The sequence below is a fragment of the Fukomys damarensis genome, unplaced genomic scaffold (genome assembly GCF_012274545.1).
Source record: "Fukomys damarensis isolate Sample0158 unplaced genomic scaffold, DMR_v1.0_HiC HiC_scaffold_16, whole genome shotgun sequence".
NCBI classification, from domain to species: Eukaryota; Metazoa; Chordata; class Mammalia; order Rodentia; family Bathyergidae; genus Fukomys; species Fukomys damarensis.
In genome coordinates, this window is record NW_022900928.1 from 46357918 (window position 1) to 46375823 (window position 17906).

General features: G+C 34.7%; 1 protein-coding gene across 4 annotated transcripts in view; it reads right to left on the reverse strand.

The window, feature by feature from the left end:
• Positions 1-187: 187 nt before the first annotated feature.
• The window catches only part of Mtmr2 (myotubularin related protein 2), an 80888-nt gene continuing 63169 nt past the window's right edge, over positions 188-17906 (reverse strand). For 3 of the 4 annotated variants that reach the window (XM_010633639.2, XM_010633641.3, XM_010633640.3), the window contains 6 exons: positions 16265-16450; positions 13653-13859; positions 5860-5952; positions 3538-3651; positions 1649-1825; positions 189-1073 (listed from right to left, as the gene is read on the reverse strand). In XM_010633639.2, the coding sequence (XP_010631941.1) occupies positions 912-1073; positions 1649-1825; positions 3538-3651; positions 5860-5952; positions 13653-13859; positions 16265-16450 (939 nt within the window). In that variant the 3' untranslated portion in view covers positions 189-911. Of the gene's footprint in view, positions 1074-1648; positions 1826-3537; positions 3652-5859; positions 5953-13652; positions 13860-16264; positions 16451-17906 lie in introns of all 4 variants that reach the window. The other variant, XM_010633638.2, reaches the window with a different exon arrangement.

Consider the following 17906-nt stretch of genomic DNA (forward strand, 5'->3'; position numbering starts at 1 on the left):
TCTTTTACTGGCACTGAGACTGTATTCATCTTTACATGCAGTATATTCTTTGGTAGACTTTTGATGGAATTATAGAATTTGCAAAGGAAAATAGTAAACTAATCCATGTAAGTTTTAAGCACAATACTTATCACCATGAACAATTTCTACAGACTCAAGGAAAGTATATTGCCTTAGAACTTGCCAATTAGCATTAAATAAAATGAAGTGAGATAAATGAGTTTTAAACATACTTTTCATGATGTTTCTTGTAAGGGAACAAATTTTAAAGCCTATGGAATTCTTTTGATTCATAATGGCTGCTGCTTTTTCCCTTTCATCCTCCCCAAAACATGGCTATAAGGCTTCATTTTGGAACAGCTATCTAAAACACTCTAGTAAAGCATATAAACAATATTAGCAGCAGTTTTTATCTAACCATAACATTCTCATATTTGTACCTTGTACTCTTAAGTATGGAGGTTGAAAGTGGATCATGATCAATCAGTTACAACAAAGGAAAGGAATATTATATAATTTTAATCCGTCATACATCAAGGCAATAAATGTGATTATCACAAAATTTCAATAGCAATTTGGTCTGGAAACTTATTTTTCTGTGTAGTGAGCTTTCTTCCATTCAGTGGTATATTTCTGAAGTGGTTTGTATTTTGCTTTTACCAGAAGCCAGAGTTTTTCCCACTATGGATACAGACTTGAAATATTTTAATATATTTTGGGTGACATTAGTGTCGTAATTGTATAATTACAAATGGGGCCACCCATACTGCTATAGTTCTAAACTCATCTTAGACAAAATAAATAAAGTATCTATACTTTCTCTTGAAAGTGTTCAAATATGGAAGAATTTCTACTCATAAAGCTGCCACTGTAATGAAGAGTTCATAGCAATGATAGCCCTAATAGTTCTTTCATACAACAGTTTGGACAGGAGTGACACAATGTGCAGGAGAGCTGGCTCTCTCTGAGGATGAGGTTGATCGGTTGGAAATTTCTCTTTGTAGTTCTTCTACTTTTTTCTGAAGCTCTGCTCGTTTAGCAAGAAGTTCTTTATATCTGCTGTGAATAGGTTCCTACAAGAAAACATAAAATTACTCAACTGGCAATCCTAGCCAAACCCAAGGTCACATCATTTCCTAAATGTTGCAATCTGTTCTTTTAGTGACTGATACGAATCCCATCTTTTCAACCCATCAGTGGAAATTAGATACTGTTGTCACCACTTTTCTTTTCCAGTGCCCCTGAGTACTTCCACAGGATACCCACTCTGGAGCTGTTTCTGCAACTTGTACTTTTATAAATATAACAAGTAATTTTAAAAAAAGCCAATACTCAAAAGATTCTGTCATTTAGTTGCAGATTTTTAGCCATGAACAGTTTTAAGTAGTAAACATTTGATAAGTTACTCTGTACCAGAATTTTATTGGACTTTTTAACTTTCCTAAAGCTTCACTGTAAGACTCCCAGAAGTTAATCGAATGAGGAAAGCACAAAAATACTTGTCTATAAAGTCAGAAGAATTGTGTATAGAGACTTACCCAATGTGCTTTTTCTACTACACAATTACAACTATTAATAGGTAGAGTAGAAGGATACAGATCTAATACAGTTGGGTTGCCCAAATGAAAACTCCCATCATATATTGTACCTGTGGTTTCATCCGTGGATTCCACCTTATGTAATATCCCACCCAAAGCTCTAGGTGGCGCATGCTGGCTACTGGATAAAGGACATGATTGGAATAGCTCCCATAGAGAGGATTAGTAAAGTCTTCCAACTGGCTATTTATATAAGACCACAATGACACAGTCCTTTTAGGAAGATTCTGTAAAAAGGAAAAATATATTCTGCCATAAGCTATACTTTAGATGAAATGTGTAAAAAGGTTCCACAAAAGAAGGCGTAGACTTGGACACTTTATACTGTAAACCAAAGGGTACTGGAAAAGTACAAGTCCTCAAAGAGTTAAACATAAGTTATCATGTGACCCGGCAATTACAATCCTAATGAATTTGAAAAGGTCTAAAAAACTTTATTCAAATAGTATTTTTCATAGCCAAAACAGCCCATCAAATAATGTGTATGAACAGAATACTCATAATGGAACAATGCTCAGCAATAAAAAAGAAATGATCCCTGCTTCAACACTAATGAATCTTGAAAACAGTATACTAAGTGAAAGCCAGACACAAAAATCCATTTAAAAAAAGAGGCAAATCACAGAGGTACCAAGTAGGTTAGTATTTACCAGATGCTAGAAGAGAATGAGGTTTCACTACTAGCAGGTGTGGGTCTTACTTGGAGTGATGATAATGTTCAGAAATTAAATGGTAATGTTTACACAACTCTAGAACACTAAAAGGCCATTATATGCACAAAAAGACTTATCTGTTATGTAAACTGAGTAAAAAAATTTGCTCAAGTCAAGATACAATGAATCCTACTGAGTTTCATAAAGTAACTAGAATTTAAATGCCATTCTTAATTTTCTGACATTCCTTAAATTACTGTCTTCCCCACATGGAAATAACTTTTACTGATGCCAGAAACTGAAGAAACAATAAAACATTCAAAGTACTTAATAGTCTAAGAAGAAATGAATACGCAGCAGTTTCTGTGGTATTTTGTATGGCTTTATTTAATCTTCACACTAGTAACATTAAGGAAGCAAAAATAAACTACATTTTCAATGCATGATGCTATACATCTTTCAGAGATGTGACTTTCAAAAGGTAACTGGACCATGGGTCACCTTGATTGTAGGGTGTATCTCTCACTCTGGCTCGTGTGTCCTTACCATACCATACCAGTTCTGCCTTGGAACCAGCAGACCAAGGATTTGAACCCTCTGAAAAATGAGCCAATAAACCTCTCTTCCTTTAGGCTATAGTTGTTAATTTTTTTAGAGTGCAAGTTGATACAGAATGTGGCACCAATGAAGATGATTAAGATGTTCCTATTAGAGGTGTATTTTGAAAATGAAAATTTGAAATATAATCCTTATAAGCAGTTAATACCAACCTCTTTTAACAGTGATATCTCCAGGAAGAGCGGTAATGAAAAACTTTGTGTGTATCAATCTTACAGTGTTATCTTACAATTTAAAAAACAATTTGTCTTATTTGTATGCAGAATATAACATACTTTGAGATTTGAGCTCCCCATTCATTCAAGGGTTGTTATTTGATAATTATAATTTTTTACATCCATTTTTTAAAGGTTTCTGTCCTTCAGGGAATAATGGGAACACTGGTAATCCTGAGGTTCCACTATTTCAGTTCTCTTCAGCAAACACTATTTCCCATCTTATAAACTCAGCTGACAGTTACCTGGTACCTTCAGCTTTATGACACGTATTTCAGAATATATCAGCTCTAGCTGTATGACAAAGTACAGCATATACAACAAAATATGACATATATGACCAAAAATAATATACAAAACAACTTTAATCGACATCTGTCAAAGTGCATCCTTAAGAGAAAAGTGCATAGTAAGGACAGTGGAAAGATGTAGGACTCATGGCTATTTCTTTACCTCTTTTCCTCTCTGCTGTTCACTGTTACAGAGGAATGTTCCAAATAAACAGCTGTATAGGTGGTCCAAAATGGTAATGAGGAAATACTCATTAAATTCAAATGCGGTAGGAAACTGCAAATACATAAAATTGAGACTTTTTTTCCAAGTATATTCATTCTTGTCATGAGTAGATCCTCTGTAATGGTATTTAAAATTAAGTCTAACAACATTCAGAACTACAAACCTTGAGGGCACTGTCTGCTTAGTTTTCTGTTCAAAAATTATCAATTTTCTGAGGTAATTTCTCCCAAAATTTGTCTTCTGCAGCAAGTCTGAATGTTCTGCCCATTTTGTTTCTGTTTTTAAAATCTATTAAACCCTAAACTTTCTGCCAAGTAAGTTTTGGCAAGTCTAGTCTTCACCTGTCCATAGTAAGATTTTTCTTTAAACTTTGAACATAAACAGAGGTAACAGTGTGTTCACAAAATAAGAGTAACACACAGAAGTAATTATACTACACAGATGTGTAGATAATTTACAACTTTATTTATCTTTTCAAGGAATATCCTGTCAAAGCAGAATTTCTTATAATCCACTACTATGGCATCACCCTCTCTAACCAGGGCCAAGCGCCCTTACACTTGCAAGGCAGGCAATAGAACCACTGAGCTAAATCCCCAGCCCAACTTTCAATCTCAGTGCCTTTTTTTTTTTTTTTTTGGTACTAGGGATCGAACTCAGGTCATTGCACTTGCGAGGCAGGCAGAGAGCTATCGTAATTTTATACAATGCAATTTGGGAGGACTATTCAAAGGATCCTAAAAAGATAAAATCAATAGTTTAAGCCATCCTATCAACATTTCAAAATTAGTCCAAAGCTGCTATGTGAGACTACCAGTTACAGGATAGTGAAAAAAATTTCATGAATATGTGATTGCCTATTGGGGAAAGTACTGTTTTCAGGTATATATTATGAAGTCTTTGCCCTGATAGAAGATGAAAAATAGCATAAACTGCTGCCAATGAGAATAAGGATGAAAATAAGCTGGGCTTACAATTGCCTAATTTTAGTAAGCTAAGGCCATGGTAACTTAGTAGCCTTCTCAGACAACGAAAGGCAATTAGTGGGCCCTGAGTAATTTTTGTGGCTCTGAGGCTGAATGAAGCAGGTGATCAAGCCAAGCGTATGCCAGTAACAAAAAGCCAGCTGACTATAAAAAACTGTCATATCTTATTCCTTCACTTAGTTAATCCTATGTCCTGTGTTTGTTACACACTTAACAGTCTTAATAGCCAAGTATAAATACATTCTGACTCTGCAATTCATTCATCATATTGGCAAACCTACTGCAGTTGCAAGAAAATAGCTTAATAATTAATAGTGGGTATTTCTTCAACAAATCTGAAATAGAGCAGCAATTTCTGCTACTGCTTTTAAAATTCTAAACAGATGAGTATTCTGTCTTCTTTACATGGTAATAACATGCAGGGCCTTTCAACAACTGCTTTCTGATCCCAGTGAAGAGATGAGAACAGACACAATATGGCTAATCACAACATACTAGCCCCATTTTACAAATAGCTATGTATGTCTGCACTGATACTCAAGCATTTATTTGTTGCTTGTTTAGACTGCTAATATGACTAGGTAATATGCTTTATGTATGTTCAGGAAGAAAATATATCACAGCCAGATGTCTAAAAGGCCGATATAAAGTATCTTAATTTCTATCAAAGAAATAGATTTAAACTAATTTTGTAGTAACTACTTTCATATTTCTAAAACATTGAACCCTGTCCTCTTATAATAAACCAAGTGTATTTTGGTTTCCTTTATTATCTTTTCAAAAGATGAAATTAATTTATATTAATATTTCAAATGTTAGAAAGCTTCCAGAATGTTTAAAAACCATAGTTTTCTCCATCCCTAAAAACAACTGAATCTGTTACTAACTTTGCTATAATGTCTATCCAAACATACTTTCCCTTAACATAGTTAAAATTACTTGGAATAAGATTTTATTTGGCTTTGAGCTATGTAGCTTTTTTTTTTAACCTTCCTTAGCAATGTACTTGTAGGCTTCTATTTAATGCTCTTTGTTCAAAACAAAGGAAGCCTTGCAGAATATCAGTGCCACTCAATGAAATACTAATGGAATCAAACTGTAAAATATTTAATACCTCCCCCTTTAAATAATTTTTAACCTAATATATGGTGACACTAAATGAAAAGTCTACTCCCTGAATACCTTTCAAGAATTTCATTTTACATGAACTACTGGATAATCAATCATTGACCAAATCTCCCAATTCTGAGCCTGAAGGAAATATGTAAGTTACCTGTCTTGTCATTTGCCAGACACAGTCAATAAACTGAAGGAAAACAGGTGATCTGTCTGCATCTGCATGGTTCTTATCTCCATGGCCAATTCTCTGAAGCAAACAAAGTGAATATATTTAGGATTTTTCACTTTTTAATAGAAGAAAGAAGCAATATTTATTTAGTATTTTTTTCACTTTCAAAAAATCTTTTTAAAGAGCATTACAAAGGAAGTAGAAATCACCATCATTCTACCAAGCAGAAATATCTATTAACATTTTCATGTACAAAGTGCTGTTTTTCTCAAATGAGATACCTGTAAGAGGAATTACCTGCCATGATGCTTAATAAATGAAAACCAAAAAACCGAAAGATTAATAAAGTAGCAAGCAGCAGACTCTAGAACCCAGATTTTTGTCTTGGAGATTTGCAATTACTTGTATAGTAGTCTCAGAAAGCCCCCTTCTCTTCTACTATCTTTGCCAGTGAATAAAAAATACCTCTCATCAGGAGGAAAAACAGCACAAATCTTTGAAACCTTTTCCAAAGTGCTTGACATTCACTTTCCAAACCTGTAGTCACCCACCCCTACCTTTCCTTTCCTTCATAAGGTAAGGACTTCTGACACTGATTGGAATAGAGCTCTGATCCTTATCCCAAAACATGGATTCACACTTAAAAGTATACTCCATAGACTTCTGGAGACTCTCAGGTCCAACTTATTTTACATTTAGTAATGCAATACAGAATAAAATGTGTGTTGCCTTAGGAGGATTCAAGCAAAGCTGTGGCACCAAACTGCAATGGTGATAATTCTACCCTGTCAGACATTAATACAGAAAATACATAAAGTGCTTCTGGTACACAATGACACAGGACAGCAAGAAATAGCACTTTGTCATGGAACATCATTTTTCAAAGAATAATTTATACATCAACTGTAGTTAGTAAGACTTTAATATCTGGCAGACACTTTTTAAAATACACAAAACTATCACTAATTGTAAAATTTAAGCTTTTGAAGCCAGGTATGGTGGCAAATGGCTGTCATCCTAGCACTTGGAAGGCTGAGACGGGAGGATCACCACAACTTTGAAAGCAGCCCAGGGCTATGTAATGAGTTCAAGACTAGCCAGAACAACACAGTGAGAGCTTACCTCAAAGGAACAACAAAAGCTTTTGAGTGAAAATGAGGTTTTTAGAAAACTTACCCTCCTAATGACCTTAAACACTTTAGGCAATGTCGATGATACTATTTGATGTGATTTTATGATATTGTACTATGAAATGCTTGTTTGGGATAGCTTTATAACTCAGTAGGCTAGTATTTTCCAGATAACCAATGATGTTATGAAATCATACATGTGCAATATACTATCCCCCAAAAAATTTTTTAAAAATATCAACAGAATTTAATGGGCAAGAACAATAAAAAAGCCGGGTGCGGTGGCGCATGTCTGTAATCTCAGCATTCTGGAGGCTGATGCAGGAGGATTGCTGTGAGTTCAAGACCAGTCTGGGCTACACAGTGAGTTCCAGTTGAGTCTCAACTACATATTGAGACCCTGTCTCAAAAACAAAACAAAACAAAAACCCAAGAAAAACATACTGACTTAGTTTTAAAGGATACCACATTATAGCTAATCCTTAACAAACATCTCTCAAGTTTTCATATAGTATCAAATAAGAATATTCATGATTTCCTGGAAAAGCTAATAAAAAATGCTTTCCATATACACAAGACTTAGGCGGCCCCAGGCAAAGGCCCACCTGAACAACAGGAACTCACTTGCACAGGCCCCAACCAGGGCCCTACCCACACACCACTGGCTTGAGCGTGCAGGCCCCATCCAAAGGTCCACTGGAAAACAGCTGTGTAGGCACATAGGCCCCAGCCAGAACCCCACCCCAACAAAAGTGAAGGGCAGGGATCTAGAAGGCCATCATTCTGAACCTAGGAATTGGCACAGTGGTAAGCAGCAGAGAGGCTTCTCTGAGGCTTGCTGAGAATTGAAGCCCATTGGATGAGCAGTCACCTCAACAAAGGCAGAGGAGACAATATCTGTTAAAATGAGAAGACACATAAGACTTCCAGATCACCAAAGGCAACCAATTCCAAGAGGCAAGGAGGTAGACCAATCTGATACTCAACAATCTAGATTTCTTGAACTGGCAATGAAAAAACATCTGGAAAAAATAAAATCAGAAATAATTTCTTAGATAACAGAGATTGTGTCCACAGTGAAAGACAGGATTAATAACTCTAGAGCAGATACAGATAAAAAAAGAAATAGAAGAACTAAGGAATATGATGGAATCCCAGCATAGGAAACAAATGGAATCTATAAAACAGATCCAAACATATCCAGGAGATTAAAAATTCCATTGAAAGTATACTTAGAATGAGCTCGTGTGAGGATAGAATATCAGATATAGAAGACAATACTGCAATTAATGACCAAGAAAAGAAAGATTTCTTAAAAATAATAACGGACCATGACAATCCAGCTGCTGCTAGATGATGCAGATAAGAATATCAAGACTGACTGGAGTCCATGAAGAAACAGTAACTAGTGCAAATGACATTAAAAAACTGTTCACATGAATTCCAACTAGCACTCCAAAAAATTTTAAACAATATTCTTGGAAAAGACAATGAAGGTCACATTCCTAACAAGCCCTGCAGAATGAATCCATAAGACAAGAAATAAAATGCAAAGGGGGAGGAGAATCCAGCAAAAACAAAGTCATGACAAGGATAAGTCAATACATATATAAGTTATAACCATTGATCTCAATGATCTCAATTCACCAAGCAAAAGAAATAGACTGGCAGAATGGGTTAAGAAGCAACAATATGCTGAATACATGAAATAATTCCAAAAGAAACTTACAGACTGAAAGTTAAAGGATGATAAACAATACTCCACAGGACAGGAACCTGAAAAAAAAAGCAGTAGCTATCCTCTTTGTAGATCAAATGGATTTCAAACCAAAACTGATTAAGAGACAAAGAAGGCCACTACATCCTTGTAAAGGGAACAATCCAAGAGGAACAGATGACATTCATGAATATATATGCACCAAATACTAATGCCCCCAACTACACAAATATTAATGTACATAAAAATAAAATAAGCACTAATACAATAGTAGTGGGGGACCTCAATACCCCATTGTCACAAATAGATCAACTAGACAATAAAAAACAAAATACTAGAACTCAAACTCTTGAACAAATGAACTTAACAGATGTTTACAAAGTGTTCCACCCCACAATATCAAAATACAAATTCTTTTCAGCTGCACTCTGGACATTCTCCAAAGCAGACCACGTACTTGCTCAAAGAACATGTTTAAGTAAATGGAAAGGAATTGAAGTTATCCCACATATATTATCTGATCATTGTGTGATTAACTTGGATTCAAAAGCAATAGAAACAATTATTTCATAAACACATAGAAATTGAACAAAATACTCCTGAATAACCAATGGGTAACAGAGGAAGTTAAAGAAGAAATCAGAGTGTTTCTACAATTAAATGACCATGTCAATACAACATATCAGAATCTATGGGCCCAATGAAAGCAGTCTTTACTGGGAAATTTATAGCAATGAATACTCATATGAGAAAAAGAGAGTAAATTAAAATAAAAAAAACCTGATGCTGAACCTCAAGCTCCTAGAAAAAGAGCAGGACAAGCCCAAAGCTCATGCAAGGGAGGAAATTATAAAGATCAGAGCAGAAATCAATGCAGTGGAGACTAAGAGAATGATTAAAAAAAAAAAAAATCAATGAAGCTAAGAGTTAGTTCTTTGAAAGAATAAAATTGACAAACCCTTAGCCAACCTTATGAAAAAAAAGGAAAGAAGGCCCATATCCATGCAATTAGGAATGAAAAGGGTAAAATTACAATAGACCCAGAAGAAATCAGAGGATCATCATTACCTACTTTGAGAACCTATATACACCAATAAGATGGAAAACAGAAGAAATGGACAAATTTCTAGATACACATGAATTGCCAGAGTTGAACAAAGAAGACCTAAAACTTCTAAATAACCCAATATCAATCAATGAAGTTGAAAACATAATTAAAAACTTACCAATGAAGAAAAGCCTGAGTCCTGATGGTTTCTCTACTGAGTTCTACATGACATTTAGAGAAGAACTATCGCCAGCCACTACTTTTTAAACTCTCCAGTGAAATTGAAAGGGAAGCAATACTTCCAAATTCATTCCTGGAAGCAGAGAAAGACCCAACCGAAAAAGAACTGTAGGCCAATCTCCCAAATGAACATAAATGCAAAAATCCTTCATAAGATACTGCCAAATATAATGCAGAATATCATCAACAAGAACATACACCCTGACCAAGTGGGATTCATCCCAGGGATGCAGGAATGATTCAACATATGCAAATTAATAAATGTAATACAGTGTATTAATAGAGCCAAGGACAAAAACCATATGATCATATCAATGGATGCACAAAAAGCATTGCACAAATTTCAACACCCTACAGAAAATTGGAATAGACAGTCTATCTCAACCTAAGAGCCATCTATGAAAAACCAATAGCCAACATAATACTATATTGATCAAAAACTGAAATCCTTCATGCTAAAATCAGGAACAAGACAAGGATGTCCACTATCACCACACCTCTTCAATATAATTCTAGAAATATTAGCCACAGCAACTAGACAAGGGAAAGAAATAAAAATAATAAAGATAGTAAATGAAGAAGTTAAATTCTCATTGTTTCCAGATGACACTCTATAGAAGATCCAAGAACTGCACCAAAAGTCTTCTATACTTAATAACCAAATTCAGTAGAGTAGCTGGATACAAGGCCAGCACACAAAAATCAAGAGCTTTCCCATACATGAACAACAGGGTATCTTTCCAAAAGAATTGAAATAATCATACCACAGCGATATATGTGCACCCATGTTTATAGAGGCACAGTTCATAATAGCTAAAACTTAGAAATATTTCAATTGCCCATTACCTGGAGACTGGATAAAGAAAATGTGGCTTTTTAAATAAAATGGAATACTATTCAGCCATAAAGAATGAGAAACTAGAGACATTTATAGCTAAATGAATACACATTCAAGCCATACTCTTAAGTGAAATAGGACACGTGTTTAAATGCAGAATAGTTTCTGTGATGTGACAAACTGAAATTATAAATAAGGATCAAAATGTATAATACATAACATGAAATAGGAAGAAAAGGTCCAAAGGGGAAGGGCATGTTGGAGGGGTAGGGGAAAGGAAAGACAGTAAAAGAAAAAAATATGAGAAAAAGAAAACATGCAAACAAAGTTTTGTAAATTGGGAGGGGGGAGGGGTTGAAGGGAGGGAAGAGGAATGGGGAAAAATAAGAACCAAGATGTATCACGTAAAGGTACAAATTCCCAATGATGAATGTTATCATATTGTATACCTAAAATATACCAAAAAAATTAATGAAAATAAAATTGCTTTTCCATTTTCATATCTTTGGACAGATTTTCCTTATATACTTCAAAAGAACACATCCCAATAGACTGAGAAGCAGATATAAATATTAATATATAATTTATTTTTAAACATTTTGAAATTTTAAAAAATTGAACTATATTATCATACAGCATATATTGATATAACCAAATAAAGTTATTTTGGGACTTCAATAATTGTTAACAGGGTAAAGTAGTTGTGAATCCAAAAATTTTGTCAATCATTCCCCATATTAACCACGTAAGAATATTCTGAGTTATTGTTCTTTAATGGTCAAAATACTGTTTTTAGGGCTGGGGATTTAGCTCAGTGGTTCCGCTGCCTGCCTTGCAAGTGCAAGGATGTAAGTTCAATCCCCGGTACAAAAAAAAAAAAAAAAAATGCTGCTTTTATAATAAAACTAGAAATAGAGCCAAATTTATAAGTTTAGAAAGCCATACCAAAGTCCAACAGCCTTAAGTGTTTATGAGTGGGCATATCATTATTTGAAGAATTGTTTTAAATAGTCTTTTCTTAAGTATATTGAGAAATGCAAAGTGTGATCCATCTCAATAGATAGTAAAGATGTTAATTATATTTAACAGTTCAAGTTCAAAAGAGCAGACTGAACATTCTTTTTATTTATTAAAAATGCTAGCATACTCTGCTGTGGGACACTAATAGTTAATGTTAGAGCAGCACTTAAAGCCTTTCACAGTCTTTCAACTAATCTAGGGAAATGATTGCCTAGAAACCATGTTCTAGAGAAATCATGTCCTCTGACAATGTGGATCCCCTCTGCATGAATTCTCTAAATCGACCTCCCTCATGTCTACCCTTGCTGTGGTCATTGCTCATTCCCATCCACATTATTGCTCACCATGCTTCTCCTTCTTGGGAAAATAATGCTATTCTTAATTCTAAATTCTATTATAACTAACATACATAGACAGCACATGAGAAGAGCAAAGACTAGAAAGTTACTATTCACCAGTTTTTTGATTTCAAGTAGTGATTAGCAGAAGCACAGCTGAAAACCACTTGAACATTTAATTATAAGAAAGCAAAGGCAGGCTGGGGATTTAGCTCAGTGGTACCATCACCTGCCTTGCAAGAGCAAGGACCCAAGTTCGATCCCGGTTTCAAAATAAAGAAAGAAAAGCAAGCAAAAGCAAGTCATAACACCATCTCGACCCTCTATGAACTGTAATTGTTCCTGATAAGTACCACACTACAGAAACCCATCAGCAAAGTCTAGAGGACAACTGGGATGCAGGAGAGAGACTGAACAAAAAGGACCTTCAATGTGAAAAACTTGAGATTATGGGCAATGTGGCCAGACAGCCACCTTCAAATATCTGAAAGGATTAGGAATAATTTGTTCTTCATGTCTCCAAAGGGAATGTAAACAATAGGAAGGAATTTTCATTTCACTATTAGGAAGAAATTTGTAGCAAGTAATTTTCCTGAGTGAAACTGGAGAGCCTCATGGAAAGAATGTACTGGTGACATTAATGAGACTAAACAATTATTTGACAGGCATACTTTTGCCTTTTTCTTACATCATACTTTGGATTTTTTGATAAATAGACTAGTCCAAGTAACTATGAATGCATGGACTCTCATCTTCCAATTCTGAAATTTGCTAACAAAAATAAATTTCTGAACAAAAGAGTTGGCTCAAACCATTTCCATAAAACCACATACTTTCCATGCATAGTTTTAGTATCAGAAGCATAAGAGAAGCTGTATTTTATTCCCAACTCAGTTAAACTTTCATTCTCTATTATTTCTTTTATTTTCAGCTTGATTTTTTTAAACACTGCTTCTATGTGAGCAGCACAACTTTCTCTAGCTACTTCAAGAATATTTAAGACTTTTTCTCTTTATACACCTACAGAAGAGGTAGAAGGGTTCTGTAATTGCATAACCATATTAGCTTATATTAATCTTAAATGGTCTTTGGAGGGGAAACACGTGGACCTCACTAAATGATTATCTGCTATTTCCAAGTAAAGATCAAGAAAAGACTAAAGGGTTTGATAAATAAAAATCACTAACCCATAGGGTACTATGAAACCACCTTAAATCCAACTATGCATTAAAAAAATTGTGCCAGAACCCCATTCTCCAATGACCCTAACTCACTACTTTAAATAAGCCTTATCTATCATTCAAATGCACATACAGACTTAAAAATAGCTAACCCAGGCTGGCTCCAGGCTGCAGTCATAGTATGATATCCTAATACTTTGCAAAAGAAACAGCGAAGTTCTCAGATTACCCTTCCAGTATATCGGGAGTTAAGGTTCTTTACTCACTAGTTGGAATCGATGTCCAAAGCTTAGCCACTCTTTTTCCACAAGGACTTCAAATCCTCGGATGGTTCGATAGTATCCATCTAACATGAGCATAGCAAGGGAAGTTAGCTGAGCTGTACGATCCCAACCATCACTGCAATGTACCACCACAGAAGTCTTCCCTGACTCTACCTTGTCAGCAATCCTAAGAGCCCCTGCAAGAATAAGCTGGAAAACAGATTTTTCCAAATTAAGTTTTTAAAAATACTTCTTCCTGGGTTCAATCCTCAGTATTGCAGAAAAAATTACTAATACAGTTTTTTAAAGGATGACTCTCTGAACATGGGAGAAAAAACAAAATTTTTATAAGTGGTAGAAAATACATAAATTTTGCATTTAAAACTAGAAAATCTCATAAATAAAGACTCCTATTAATTTGCACAGTGAAGTACAGTACCCTAAAAAGGTACCTCCAGCACTAAACAACAATGAAAGTAAAATTTTCCTTAGAGGAATTAAATTCTAAAGATTTATAGTCATCAAATATTTCAATATCATTTATTTAAATAGAATAACTGCTGTGCCAGCTGGTCTTATCTTTAAGCCTTATTTAAAACAATGTTTAAGTAAATTAGAGTCATTATTATGTGCAAGCGTTAATACTGGGATCTCCTAAAATATTCTATAGCAATTATTAAAGATTTTATGTCACAGAACACATAGCAAGCACAGTATGAACTTTAGAGTAAGCTACTTTCTCATCAGATATCATCAATTTACTTGGTAGCTAAAATAATTTTGACCTTTGACATATACTCAGAAACCCTTTGCAGAATAATTTACCTTTTCTGAAAAGTAATGACTGAACAGATTTAGATGGGATCAAAATATGAAACTAAAATATCTTTAAAACTGAACAATACATCCCCATTCTGCTCTGCAGTAACTGTACAGTATTATTATTCTTAAAGAACAGATCAGAATGGAAGGATTGTGTAGACTCAGAAATCTCATGATAATCTCCTTTGACTGTAACTAAAGGCATATTCTGGAAACAGGGTGTGATCAAGCAATCTCAAACTTGATTATGCATCAGTCATTTGTGAGCATTAAAAATAAATGTGCCTAATCCCCATTTTCTAATGAGACTGTCAGTATTTTAAAGGTCTCACCTATCATTCAAATGCATACTAGGCATCACTAATCCAAAAGTTTAGTTAAGGATGACCAGGAAGTTATCCAGAGTTAGTCTCCATTCATTCTAAAACATTTATGCAGCCCCTTCCTGTGTAGCAGGCATTGCTCAAGGGGCTGAAGGTAGAGCAGTGAAGAGAACAAATTATCAGCTTACATTCACATTCTGTTTGGGGGTGCCCAGCCAGACAAAAAATAAGGAAGTGAACAGCATTATCAGATGGATGTCACTTAGTATAAAAGCTCCTCAGCAGTATATTTAGAGTGCTGGTGGAACTTTCAGTTTGCATGGAGTAACAGCTTGGAAAGGCTTGTCTGAGAAAAGTGACAGTTGAGCAGAGATGTGAAGAAAATGGTGTATGCCTTTTGAGTTTTAAGTCCTGGCAGAGAAGAAAGCAGTCTAGCTGAACTGTGTGTCTTACACCCGTGGGAAAACTTGTTTCTGTTACAGCCAGCCTTTCATAGAGAAAGTACTTGCTAGTGAAATGACTAGGGATTTTTCCAGAAGCAAAGAGCAATTTATGTTAGGTTCAAGTTGAGGCTTAGGGTTTCATATTTGCACACTATAATAAGGGGGCCACATGAACATGACCTCTAAGTAGTTTGTATAGTTGTCTATATTAAGGTTATAAAGCTTCTTGAAGAAAATCAACAATAAAAATATTCCATAATTATACTTCTAATTACTTCTGTTTGGCATTTCAATTATCTTAATTTTAGAGATTTTAATGAGTATGTCTCCTTTAACATAAAAAAATCATTATTTCCTAGTATTAATATACATGGTTATTTACATTTTGGTAATTTATATTACTAAATGCAAGGCACTTCTGAAAATATGTAACTATATTAACTAAGTCTGGTGCTTCAAACATTAAATCAGCATGTTGAATAAATGAATGTTCGCTTGGTTTTCTTCACGTGACCAACACTCAAAATGGTATCCTCCATTCAACCACCCCACCTCTAATCAGGAAGACAGCTTTACAAAGCATGCAATGAATATTATACACATAGGGCTACCCTAGCTTCTGAGGTGACAAAAAAGAAGTGTGACTTATCTGGTGTAGGTCTTCATTAGTTACCAATATATGATGTTTGAAATATAAAAGCAAATGATTAGATGGAAAGAAAAAGGAAAGTAAAGAGATCAGTAAAAATAGAAATAGGTTCAGTCTGGGAAGGCTTAATGAAAGTACAATATGAACTGATATCTGAAGGATAAGTAGAACTTAGGATGGAAATGAAAGAAGTAAAACAGAATGATGTTCCCAATATAGGAAACTAAATCTTTCAAACATCAAAATTTAGTTCCAACTATCAAAATAGTTATCAATTTTTTACTTTTTAGAAGGTACCGTCATTCTAATTTCAATTTTAAGAGTCCATACAAAGAAAGAGACAAAGATTTTTTTAAAAAAACAGTGAAATTTACCTACCTTAATATGCTCTAGCCAGTGTGTAGATTCCAAGTTAGACAGCCAATGAGTTTCCTCAATATTTGGATACACAATCTCCTTAAGTTTTCGTAATGACTCTCTCATAACATGAATATTGTGGATATCCAGAAAAACTAGCTCTGCATTTTGATAAGCATCTTCACTTTCATAACCACCTCCCTTTGCCTGGAGAAAGGCACACGTCACAAGAAATCATAAATGGATACATAACCACTGTCTGTAGATATCCATAAAATACCTAACAATGTGAAAGATGCTTATTACCAGTGACAAGAAAAACTGTATGTGCAAATGTGGATGGCTCAAACAACTCTACAACCACAACCTACCTATGATGTCCTTTATAAAACAAGAATACACACTGGCTATTATAAATAATAATGTTTATTGTGTATTAAGATATTTATACACTTTAAAGCACTAAATTTTCCCTGCCAATATTTAAAATCTTACCCAAACAATTTCTTACAGAAGATGCCATTTTATACCAAAATCATCAGACTGTAAGTTCTATGTGCAGACTCTATTGTCTGGTCCACTTCCACTTTTTCATTCATTTTGATCTTTAAGTAAATTTTTTGCAATCCTAATGACTGGCTTCTATTTTAACCACATAATTATGTTTTTGTTTTATGTATGTGTGCATGTACATGTGCACTTATTTGTGTTTATGTTGGTTTTGGCTTTCTTTTTCCAGGGTCTCGCACATGCTAGTAAAGTGTTCAACCACTCACCTACATCCCCAGCTTTTTAAAATTTCTTATATTGATAAAAGGTATCTTTAAATTGCACAGGCTGGGCTTAAACTTGCTATCCTCCTGCCTCAGCACTTTCCTATACTCAGGACCTAACATTACATTTACCATTAAGCCTATCCCATATAATTCCTTCTAAATAAACAAACATAACAGGTATAAAAGCACACAGCACTATCATCATCTCTGTCCTCAAAGACTTAATCTATACCTACAGAACAGAAAGAGAAAATACTTAAGTTTTTTTTTAAGTTAAGCTATAGCTGCAAAGGAAAATCTAATTTTTCTGTACTTAATATTTTGCGAATACCTGTAAACATTATCCTACAGCCTGACTTGTGCATAAAACTCACTTGTCAGAGTCCTAGTAGAAACTACAATACCTAGTAGAGACAGTAGAAAAACTTACAAAAAATTAACTGATCATAACTCATACCTTTGAAAACAAAATTTACCAACTCCTAACCAACAATGGATTACTAAAAGACTACAATTGAGGCTTCTAACACTAATAGTCTAGGAAATAGTTTGGATTCAGGATTACCATAATTATAAAATTAAGAGCTTCAATGGGCAACTGGTAACACTGATTACTTCTGAAATGAAAGAACTAGGACAGGTTGAAGTTGGAAAGATTTACTGTAGACAGCTAAGTTAGACTGAAATTAATAGGCAATCAGAAAGAGATCAGGCCCTTGGAGTCAGTGGAGGAGATGAGACACATCAAAACTGTGGCTGGAAGTGAATTTGAGGAGCCAGGCCTAAAGATGGAAACTTGCTAGCCAGGCCTGCAAGCCTCCCTTTAGAGATAAATGGCATCTTGAGATTATACTGTAATTAGCTCATCTGGTCCAGTGAGCCTAGTC